This window comes from Arabidopsis lyrata (assembly GCF_000004255.2).
Source record: "Arabidopsis lyrata subsp. lyrata unplaced genomic scaffold ARALYscaffold_7, whole genome shotgun sequence".
Classification (NCBI taxonomy): Eukaryota; Viridiplantae; Streptophyta; class Magnoliopsida; order Brassicales; family Brassicaceae; genus Arabidopsis; species Arabidopsis lyrata.
This window is the reverse complement of record NW_003302549.1, coordinates 23440612-23452812: the sequence shown is the minus strand read 5'-3', so window position 1 is coordinate 23452812 and position 12201 is coordinate 23440612. Positions and strand designations below refer to the sequence as shown.

At 42.0% G+C, this 12201-nt stretch overlaps 1 protein-coding gene and 1 pseudogene across 1 annotated transcript; both read left to right on the top strand.

Moving 5' to 3' along the window:
- The first annotated feature begins 243 nt into the window (after positions 1-243).
- Positions 244-1892, top strand: LOC9306871 (phenolic glucoside malonyltransferase 1). Its single transcript, XM_002870755.2, has one exon. It carries the CDS (start codon positions 408-410, stop codon positions 1788-1790), a length of 1383 nt encoding a protein of 460 aa, XP_002870801.2. The 5' UTR covers positions 244-407; the 3' UTR covers positions 1791-1892.
- A 5845-nt stretch (positions 1893-7737) lies between these two features.
- On the top strand, positions 7738-9128 carry LOC9304818 (annotated as a pseudogene).
- The last annotated feature ends 3073 nt before the right edge of the window (positions 9129-12201 follow it).

Below are 12201 nucleotides of genomic sequence, written 5' to 3'. Positions count from 1 at the left end.
TCCTAAAAATTTGAATTCTTAAACTTGTAGAACATAAATGACTTCTAGATAAAAAATCGTAGAACATAAATGAATTTTAGATTTCGTAGACCATGTAGAGTCTCTAGAATACACCGTCTAAATTTCGTAAAAAAATATATAAATACGTAATCTAAACTTGAGAAAGTTTATTCTAAATTTTTTAGATCAAATTTTATCGATCCAAAAATAACAACAAAAACGATATATTCTCGATATTATATGTTTCCTCCCTTGTTTCTCATTATTTTAAGACTTGTTCTTAATTTTCTCTGAGAAAATTGATTAAATCTAATAAAAAATAATTGACCATTAATTCCAACTTGACGTAAATAAATGAAAAAATATCAAAAAATAGTTAATTCTCTGTCTCGCTATACAATGATCGTATGGTCCCCGAGAAAATAATCATATCTCACCAAAAAATGAGTCCATCACTAAACATGATCCACGTGTCACGAGTCGCTCCTTCAAACTCTAACTCGTCCGAGTCACTCACTCTCCCGCTCACCTTCTTTGACCTTCTATGGCTCAAACACAAAGCCGTCGAACGAGTCATCTTCTACAAACTCACCGACGTAACTCGTCCTTTCTTCGAATTAGTCATCGTCCCCAACCTCAAATCCTCTCTCTCCTCATCCCTCTCTCACTATCTCCCACTCGCCGGCCAAATCCTCTGGGAGTCACTTGATCCAAAACCAAACATCGTCTACTCACCAAACGATACCGTTTCATTCACCGTCGCCGAGTCCAACGCCGATTTCTCTCGTTTAACAGGCAAAGAACCATTCTCCTCCACCGAGTTGCACCCATTAGTCCCCGAGTTACAAAACTCCGACGACTCGGCTTCCGTCATGTCGTTTCAAGTCACGTTATTTCCAAACCAAGGGTTTTGCATCGGTGTCACCGCACACCATGCCGTTTCCGATGGAAAAACGACAACCACTTTTCTCAAATCTTGGGCTCACTTATGTAAACATCAAGATTCTTCTCTACCGGAGGATCTAATCCCGTTCTACGATCGTACGGTCATTAAAGGTCCACCGGAGATTGATACTAAAGTCTTGAAAATTTGGCACTCTATTGATAAACCAAAAAGCTTGAAGCTGTTACCGAAACCGGAGATAGATTCCGACGTCGTTCGATACACATACGAACTCACTCGTGAAGATATCGAAAAGCTTCGTGAAAGACTCAAGAGAGAGTCTTCTTCTTCCTCCTCGCTTAGATTGTCAACGTTTGTGATTACGTTTTCGTACATTTTCACGTGTTTAATCGGATCCGGAGGCGATGATCCGGATAGACCCGTCGGGTATAGATTCGCGGTGGATTGTCGAAGACTTATCGATGATCCACCGATTCCGTTAACTTATTTCGGAAACTGTGTTTACTCTGCTGTGAAAATCCCGCTAATGGCGGGGTTGTTTCTTGGTGAACAAGGATTTGTGGCGGCTGCGAGATTGATCAGTGATTCGGTTGAGGAATTGGATTCAAATGTGGCTTGGAAGATTCCAGAGCTTTTGGAAACGTGTGAGAATGCTCCAGTGGAGTCACAATTTGTGTCGGTTGCCGGGTCAACCCGGTTCGGTATGTACGGGTTGGATTTTGGGTGGGGAAAACCTTTTAAGTCGTTGTTGGTGTCGATTGATCAAAGAGGAAAGATATCAATGGCTGAGAGTAGAGATGGAAGTGGAGGTGTTGAGATTGGCTTCTCCCTCAAGAAAGAAGAAATGAATGTTTTGATTGATTTGCTTCATAAAGGAATCAAATAAAATATTGGAAGAAAATCAAAATTGATCCAGTGTTGTTTCTCTTGTTTGCTTGTATTCATCAATTTGGTTCGTGTGTTTTAAATACCCATCCTTATTTTCTTTTCTGCTTTATTTTTTCTTTTGGTTTTCCTTTTTTTTTTTGTTATTTTTGTTGTTGTAAAAGTTATTTACAATTTGCAGATTTTTCCAAAGTGATAATCGAAAAAGTTTTTTTTAATGAAATTCAACAGTAACCAAGTTTGAGAAAATACATGCGGTATTTAAGTGGTTTCGTATTGATGTTTGGTGAGTCTTATGTCAAGTGGAAGACTGAGAAACAAAGAAAAGGTTCGTGTTCTCCAGCTGGAAAGGAATATATATCGCTCTATGGTAGATATTGGGCATGTTCGGTGTTCAGACGTCGCTAACGACCCAAATAAGCGACCGGAAATAAGCTGTAAACACAAGGGTTTTGTGACCCAAGAATGTGGGGAGCATGCCACTGTTAGTGATTACGGTGATGCTGCGACCATTTTTTTAGTCGCTGGAAAAAGCAACAGATTGTTTTCCACTCAGCGATAGTCACTTTCTCTATGGAGTGACCTTCGTTATATCCTTAGCATTGTTTCGTTAGTCACTTTCTCTATGGAGTAACATTCGTTAACTCCTTAACATAACGAAACAAAAATGGGAGTGTTACAGGACCATTGTTTAGGACCGTTTAATACCAATCGATTTCAACCTTATCACATTCGCTACTAGATTCCAAAATAAAACCAATCATATTCTCAACCTTATCAACTTTGTTTTTCAGCGGGAAAAAAAAGTTTGTTTTTCTTAAGCCAACCAACATTTTCCGGCTGCTATATATTCAGGAAATATTAATGTATATAGTTCATTAGTATAGAGTTTTATATATGTTACGCTTTACTTAGCTTAATTGGAGTCTGTATAGGATGGTTAAGTCTGGTTTAGAGGCTTTGGTTTAGGCCTGGTCAATTGTATATAAACCCACAATTGTACATTTTCACAATTGTACATTTTACTTCAATTAATGAGAATGAGATTATTTACTAATATGGTATCAGAGCGTAAACAAATCTCTCTCTAACAACTTTCCACGGCCATTTTCGCCGGAAAAGTTTGTTCTCCGTCGCTTCTGCTCAATTCCGATTCCGATCTTCGCTGTAGACCTTTTGCGACTTCCTCTCTTCCGATTCCTCGTCAGATCGAGCTCGATTTTAGCTTCCTTTGCTCTTTTTCAGCTCGTTGTTGGCTCTAATGGGAAAACGAAAGACGACCTCGAAGTATCGCGCATCTACACCAGATCCGCCGGAAATTAGCTCTCCGATCTCCAATACCAAGACTCGTAGCTCATCGCCGATGCGTGTTGCCTCTGGATCCACACATCAGCCAATCGCTACTCGATCTCGGTCTTCCTCTACTCCGTTTACAGTTTCGGACTCTCCGGATAACATTCACAGTCCTTTTCATCTTCATAGCTCCGATCATCCAGGTTTAGTTCTCGTTCCTGATCTCTTAGATGGAACCAACTATGGAACTTGGATTGTAGCGATAACGACTAGTATCGAAGCTAAGAATAAGTTTGGATTTGTGGATGGATCTATTGTTCGACCTGCTGAAGATGTTCCTTATTACTTTATTTGGAAGAGATGTAATAGCATGGTTAAGTCATGGTTGCTGAATAGTGTATCGAAGCAGATCTACTCTAGCATTTTGTACTTTGCGACTGCAACAGAAATCTAGAAAGATCTACACACTCGATTTCACAAATCAAATCTTCCACGGCTTTACAAATTGCGTCAACAGATTCATTCACTTCGTCAAGGTAGTATGGATTTGTCTACATATCATACTAAGACTCAGTCTCTATGGGAAGAACTCTCCAGTCTTCAGGTTACTGCAAGGAGTGTTGAAGATTTGTTAGCTGAAAGAGAAACCAATCGTGTTATTGATTTCCTTATGGGACTCAATAATACCTATGACACAGTTCGAAGTCAAATTTTGATGAAGAAGAGTCTGCCTACTCTGTCTGAGGTTTATAATCTGCTAGACCAAGATGACTCTCAGAGGTCAGCCTGTGTTCCTACTGGTGCTCTAGATTCGTCAGCTTTTCAAGTCTCACAGCAGTCTACTCAGAGCTTTCCTTCTGGTAATTATCAATTTCAGAGAAAAGATAAACCTATCTGTACTTTCTGTGGTAAGACAGGACATGTCATGGACAAATGCTACAAAAAGAATGGATATCCAGTTGGTCATCCTCGTTTTAAGTTCTCAAGATCTCCTTCTGCAGCAAACGTCACAGCTGATGGTATTGTTAAGGTTTCTGCAGTTGCTGATAATGTCAAGCTGAGTGAAGATCTTTCCACAGAACAAATGCAGAAGATAGTTTCCTTTCTCAACACCAAAATCCATAGCTCTACTATCACACCTGAAGTTCATGTTGTTTCAGTGTCTTCCTTGCCTTCTTCCTCTTCCACTAGCCCAACACCTGGTACCTTTTATCCTTCTATCATTTGTTCTTTTACCAGTGTTGATAGGCCTTATACTTGTTCTACAAATAGCAATATCATAGCTATTAATGCTTGGGTTATAGACACAGGAGCCACTAACCATATCTGCCATGATAAATCTTCCTTCTCCACTTTCAAAACTATTCAAAACACCAATGTCAATCTTCCTAATGGTGGTCTAGTGAGCATTGTTGGAATAGGAACTGTTCATTTGGGTAGACATTTAGTGCTTCATGATGTTCTTTTCATTCCCCAATTCAAATTCAATCTTCTTAGTGTCAGTTGTCTAACTAAGTCTATGGGTTGTAAAATCTGGTTTGATGAAACTTCTTGTGTCCTTCAGGATCCTTCTCGGGACTTAATGATTGGCTTGGGTAGACAGGTGGCTAATCTCTATTTTCTGGATATTCAATCCATTGATCTGCCTATAAATAAGGATTCTATGGTAGCAGCCTCTGTCATTTCTCATGATCTCTGGCACAAACGGTTAGGTCACCCTTCTTTTTATAAACTTCAGTCTCTTTCTACTCTTTTACAGTTTAAAAAAGAACCAAAAATCCAAAAAGATTTTCATTGTAAAACTTGCCATTTGGCTAAACAAAAACATATTCCTTTTATTTCTCATCAAAATATTTGTAAGACTCCTTTTGAATTAGTTCATATAGATACTTGGGGTCCCTTCTCTACTCCCACTCATGATGGTTTTAAGTATTTCTTAACCATTGTTGATGATCATTCTAGGGCTACTTGGGTGTATCTAATGAAAAATAAATCTGATGTCTTACACTTATTTCCTGCTTTCCTTAGCATGGTAGAAACTCAATTTGAGACTAGAGTTAAGGGGGTTACATCTGACAATGCTCACGAATTCAATTTCACTCAGTTATACCAATCTAAAGGCATCATTTCTTATCATTCATGTCCTGAAACCCCACAGCAGAATTCTGTTGTAGAAAGAAAGCATCAGCACATTCTTAATGTTGCTAGATCTCTTCTATTTCAGTCACATCTCCCTCTCTCTTATTGGGGAGATTGTATTCTTTCTGCTGTGCATCTCATTAATCGTCTCCCGGCTCCTGTGCTAGAGGATATCAGTCCTTTTGAGGTTTTAACAAAGAAAACTCCTAACTATGATGAATTGAGAGTTCTAGGATGTCTTTGTTATGCATCAACCTCTCCCAAGAATAGACTTAAGTTTGATCCCCGAGCTCGTGCATGTGTTTTCCTTGGTTATCCTTCCGGATACAAAGGATATAAGCTACTTGACTTGGAAACTAATGATATTTTCATTTCCAGACATGTAGTTTTTCATGAGGAGCTCTTTCCTTTTGCTAAGTTTGGTCTTTCACAGGAATCTAAAAATTTCTTTCCTGACCTCCTTAGTACTTCTCCTATGTCTCCTATTATATCTGCTGAGGATACTTCTATATCCTCATCTTCCATAGACACTATGCCTTCTGCTAGTTCTATAGATGTCCATGAACCTTCTGTTCAAACATCGCATAGGAGAATTAAAAAACCAGCTTACCTTCAAGATTACTACTGTCATTCAGTAGGATCTTCAACCATCCATGAAATTGCTGAATTCCTTTCTTATGATAAAGTGTCAGCGCTTTATCTTTCATTCTTGGTTTCCATAGACAAAACAAAAGAACCCTCTACCTACACTGAAGCAAAAGAAATTCTTGTGTGGTGTAGAGCTATGGATGATGAAGTTGGTGCTTTGGAAACTACCCATACATGGGAAATCTGCAGCCTACCTCCTAATAAAAAGCCAATTGGTTGTAAGTGGATTTTTAAGATCAAATACAACTCTGATGGAAGCATAGAGAGGTATAAGGCTAGGTTGGTTGCTAAAGGCTACACTCAACAAGAAGGAATTGACTTTAATGATACCTTTTCACCAGTCTGCAAACTTACATCTGTGAAGCTCATCCTTGCTGTTTCTGCCATTTATGGGTTTACTCTCCATCAATTAGATATCTCTAATGCTTTTTTGATGGGGACCTTGATGAGGAAATATATATGAAGCTTCCTCCTGGATATGCAGCAAAACAGGGGGACTCTCTTCCACCCAATGCTGTTTGCAGATTGAAGAAATCTTTATATGGCTTGAAGCAAGCCTCTCGACAGTGGTTCTTAAAGTTCTCTGTCACTCTTACTGGTTTGGGTTTCATTCAATCCCATTCTGATCATACATGTTTTCTCAAAATCACCACTGAACTCTTCTTGTGTGTTTTGGTGTATGTTGACGACATTATTATTGCTAGCAATAATGATGCTGCAGTAGATAATTTGAAGTCTCAGCTCAAGAACTGTTTCAAGCTCCGTGATCTTGGTCCTCTCAAATATTTTCTTGGTCTTGAAATTGCTAGATCCGCTGCTGGCATTCATGTTTGTCAAAGAAAATATGCTTTGGATCTTTTGGATGAAACAGGTCTATTGGGATGCAAACCTTCAAGTATACCCATGGATCCTAGTGTCAAGCTTTCCAAAGATTCTGGTGGAGATCTTGTTGATGCTAAGTCTTACAGACGTCTTATTGGTAGACTGATGTATCTCCAAATCACACGGCCTGACATCGCCTTTGCAGTCAACAAACTCAGTCAGTTCTCTGAAGCTCCTAGACATGCTCACCAAAAGGCAGTCTACAAGATTTTACACTATATCAAAGGGACTATTGGCCAAGGTTTGTTTTACTCTTCTAAAGCTGAACTTCAACTTCAAGTATTTGCAGATGCAGATTGGGAATCTTGCCTAGATACAAGACGCTCTACCAATGGTTACTGCATGTTCTTGGGCTCTTCTCTCATTTCTTGGAAATCTAAGAAGCAGCAAGTGGTCTCCAAGTCTTCTGCAGAAGCTGAATACAGAGCCTTGTCTTTTGCAACAGATGAATTGGTATGGCTTAATCATTTCTTCAAAGAACTCCGCATACCACTCAGTAAGCCAACTCTGCTATTCTGTGACAACACTGCTGCCATCCACATTGCCAATAATTCTGTGTTTCACGAACGCACCAAACACATAGAATCCGACTGTCACAGTGTGCGTGAAAGGTTGGTTGCAGGTTTGTTTAAATTGCTTCACATCAATACTCATCTTCAACTTGCAGATTCTTTCACAAAACCCCTTTATCCATCCCTCTTCAGACAAATGCTAAGCAAGATGGGTCTCCTTAATATCTTTGCCCCATCTTGAGGGGGACTATTAATGTATATAGTTCATTAGTATAGAGTTTTATATATGTTACGCTTTACTTAGCTTAATTGGAGTCTGTATAGGATGGTTAAGTCTGGTTTAGAGGCTTTGGTTTAGGCCTGGTCAATTGTATATAAACCCACAATTGTACATTTTCACAATTGTACATTTTACTTCAATTAATGAGAATGAGATTATTTACTAATAGGAAAAGAGAATGTTGTTAGCTACCAATGGAGCTAAACGTGATCAAGACCGTTTGTGTATCCCCTGTTACAAACTTGTCCAATGGCTCATTCAACATCCCCAATCTCCCTCTAACCTTCTTTGACTTACACTTTATGAAATCCCTTCCTACTCAACAAATCATTTTCTACAAACTCGCCGAATCATCATCACGCGAGTCCTTCCACTCTCTAATCCTCCCAAAACTTGAGCGCTCTCTCTCCATTGTCCTCCACCATTACCTCCCACTCGCTGGTTGCCTCCTGTGGAAGCCACATGATCCAAAGCCATGCATTGTTGTCTCCAAGCATGACACAGTATCCCTTACCATTGCAGAGACCAGCTCAGACTTCTCTTTTGTATCGGGCAATGGACTACGTCCCGCCACCTATTTACATCCTCTTGTACCCGAGTTATCAAGCTCTAAGGACTCAGCGGCCGTGCTTTCCTTGCAAATCACGTTATTTCCGAATCAAGGATTCTGCATCGGTATTGCATCCCACCATGCTGTCTTAGACGGTAAAACGTTAACAATGTTTATAAAATCTTGGGCTCATATTTGCAGTTTACAAGAACATAATAAAACCACGGAGTTTCCTCTTCTACCGGACGATCTAATTCCATGTTTTGATCGTACGGTCATCAACGTTGTGTCCGGACTTGAGACAAAGATGTTGGAACTGTTGTTGTATCTCTCAAAGGACATTGACGACTTAAGAAGCTTGAAGCTTCCTCCCATCAAAGATATCAGCTCAGACGTCGTTCGTGCCACGCTTGAGTTAACTCCAAAAAACATTCAGAAATTGCGGGAACGAGTCAAGAACGAATCAGCTCGCTCTCCCCTCGAGCTTCACTTGTCAACGTTTATCATCTCGTACGCTCATGCATGGAAATGCATGGTGAAAGCGCGTGGAGGAAACGCGAACAGACCAGTACATTTTTATATGCAGCTGATTTTAGGCATCAGTTAGACCCGCAAGTTCCAGCTAGATACTTCGGGAACTATGTGTTTCTGATAAGTTGGTTCGAATACCAAGCGAGGACATTTTTGGAAAAAGATGGTTTTGTTAAACTTGTCGAGATCCTAAGCGATTCAGTCAAAAGTTTGAGTTCACGAGGGATAAAGTCCATCTGTGAGGATTTTGTGGAGGGATCGAAGGACATGATACCAGATGCACAGATAGGGTCAGTTGCATGGTCTCCCCAATTTGGGCTGTACGGATCAGATTTTGGGTGGGGCAGACCCGCTAAGACCGGGGTTGTGTCTATTGACCGCAATGAAGCATTCTCTATGTCGGAGAGAAGGGATGAGCAAGGTGGTATGGAGATGGAAGTATGCTTGAAGAAGAGTGAGATGCACATTTTTCTTTCATTATTTAAAAAAGGCCTAAGTGATTAGGCTTTTAGATCATTCTTAGAGCATGTGCAGTAACCAATCTCTCACCCAAGTCTCTCGTGTAAAGAGAAATAATAAAACAATAAGAAGTATTATATAATTATAAGAGTCTCTAAAAAAAGTAGAGAAAATCTCTCAAAGTCTCTTGCTACTTTTTTAAAGACTCTCACAATTAAATAATATTTTTATTAGTTTATTATTATTTTTTTACATGAGATACTCTCATTGCACATGCTCTTATGTTACGAATAATATTTCATAAGTTCTAGGTTTAATTAATCACTATCACTAGTACTCGTTAATGATAGCTGCATGGATTTGAATAGTGGGATCCGGACTAAACTAGGGCCACTCGTTAGTCAGACACTACTGTTGGGGTCGGATTCCATCCTTTGGCGCCGAGCCAGACTTAGAACACCTCGGGAGTTTTTCAGTGATTACCTCGGGATATCGCGTCATCCACCTCGGATTATCCACCTAATCAGTCTAGGGTACCCGAGCCCATCATCTTGTAGTATCCGAGCCCGGTCACCTCGGGGTACCCGAACCCATCGCCTCGGGGTACCCGAACAAGACATCGGGGGTACCCGAGCCCATCGCCTCGGGAGTACCCGGACAAGACATTGGGGGTAACCGCACCCAATCGCCTCGGAGTGCCCGAGCCCATCACCTCGGGGGTACCCGAGCTAGTCTCTCCTGGATACCCGAGCCGATTGCACAAGTTCTCCGAGGCGAAGTCTTCATCATCACCCGAGGCAAAGACTTAGTAAATATTCATCTTCAAAGTACCATTTCCAAGCAAGGCGTCATTTCCGAAGGATCATTTCCGATAAAACCGGAAATGATAAGGAAGAATCTCGAAGGATCAACTCAAATCAGGAAATCTCCCAAGAAACTCCGAAGAATAAGGAAACTATCCTAAATCCGCGATATTCTAAGCCGACTTCGAGATAAATGGAAATCTTCCGAGAATATCGCTGGAGAGGCGGTTTATTACCCCTATATAAAGAGACTCAAGGCTCAAGCAGAAGGAGAGGCAATATCGCTCTAGAATTTACTCTACGCAAAGCTCTCACAGCACAAACATTCTTTTTCTTTTACGATCAAACTCTTGTACGATCAAAGTCATCTTTTTCTTAATAATATCAAGAACACCATCTTTGGTATCAATTGATTCTGTCGTTCTTTGAGAATTCTCGCGAATCGTATCCCTAAATTAAAACCCTAGACAAATCTCGATTGTGTTAGTTTCGACTTCCACAGTTTGGCGCCGTCTGTGGGGATTACTAGGGAATTCTCTTACCCTAAGACGCAGAACTCGATTACCGAAAAGGACGATGAACGAAGACGGTCGTCAGACACCACCAGCCGGAGGAGGGAACCCTAACCCTCCGAACCCTCAAAATCCTCAAGCCGATCCGACGATTATAGCGACCCTAGCCGAACTGAAAGACCTGATGGTTAAATTCCAGAAGAAAGCTGACGACCAAGAGAAAGCTAACAAAACCTTGGCGCAGCGAGTCGACGAAATCGCAACACGTAGGCAACCAAAAACCACGCGTTTCCAGACTCGGCCGCCACGAGCTCGGAGGGACTTGCCTGGCATCAACCCAACAAGACTCACGTTCGCGACACCAACCGACAACACCAGAGTTGCAACCCGAGCCGACCCTGCCAGACGCGAGAACCAAGATGATCCCACCGAGCCAGACGCAGTGGACTTGACAGACGAGCCAGATGATTTGCAAGACGAGCGCACCCGAGCCGGAGCTAACTCCGCCGAGCGAACGGATCTCACCGACGATGAAGAAACTGAGGAAAACATAAGATGGGCCGAAGAATCCGAAAGAGAGGACGAGCTTAGCAAGATCCAAGCCTCCCTAGCCAAGGCGGAAGCCGATATGAAGCTCGTCAAAACCCAGATACATAGCGTTTCATCCTCTGCACCTAACATCGACCGAATTTTGGAAGAATCTTGGAATACGCCTTTCACCAAAAGAATTTCCGAAACGACGATGTCCAATCTGGGGAAGTTCAAAATCGACTCTTACAACGGATCAACCGACCCGAAGTGTCACATTAAATCGTTCGTGATATCCGTGGCCCGAGCCAGGTTCAAGCCCGGGGAGAAGGATGCAGGTCTATGCTTACTATTCGTGGAACACCTCAAAGGACCATCATTAGAGTGGTTTTCAAGATTGGAACGAAACTCGATTGACAGTTTCGACGAGCTGTCGACACTGTAGCCGCTCTTTCGGCTTTGAAGAAAGCTCTTTGGTACAAGTCAGAATTCAGGAAAGAGTTGAACCTGTCTAAACCGATAACAATTCGCGACGCGCTGCATCGAGCCTCGGATTTCGTCGCCCACGAAGAAGAGATGGCGTTGCTAGCAAAGAGGCATGAGCCAACGAAGCAGGTGCCCCGAGCCGAGAAAACCGAGAAAGCCCAAGCGACACCTCCGGTCCAGAAGAAGACGCGTGAGAGCGGTACGTATACGCATCACGAAGGGCGCAATTTCTCAGGATACCATAACTACCAGATTGACACGCCCCAAGGTCGAGGCCGCGGCAGAGGCCAAGGCCGTGGGCGAGGAAGAGAGTCTTTCACCTGGACAAGGGATCAGCCACCGAGCAATGATCAAGAATATTGCGAACACCACAAAATTTTCGGCCATCATACCTCGAGATGTCGAAGCCTCGGCGCTAAGTTAGCAACCAAATTCCTAGCTGGAGAGCTCGGGACGAACGTCACTCTTAAGGACCTCGAGCCAGAGCCAGAGCCCGAGTAGACCAACCCGGGAAGAGACCCCGAACCAAGGAACCAGGAGTCTCAGAAAAGAACCCGGGGAACGGAAGACGTAGACCGAGATGGTATGTGGCAGAAGGTTCTCACCATAATTGGTGGATCGCCATACTGTCCTGACACCGTAGCGGCAATCAAAGCTTATCAACACCGAGCCGAGACGCCTAGCAACTGGACAAAACGCTTTGATCGACCTAACGACGTGATCACATTCGAAGAAAGCGAGACAAACGGGCTCGACATGCCTCATAACGATCCAATCGTCGTCACATTA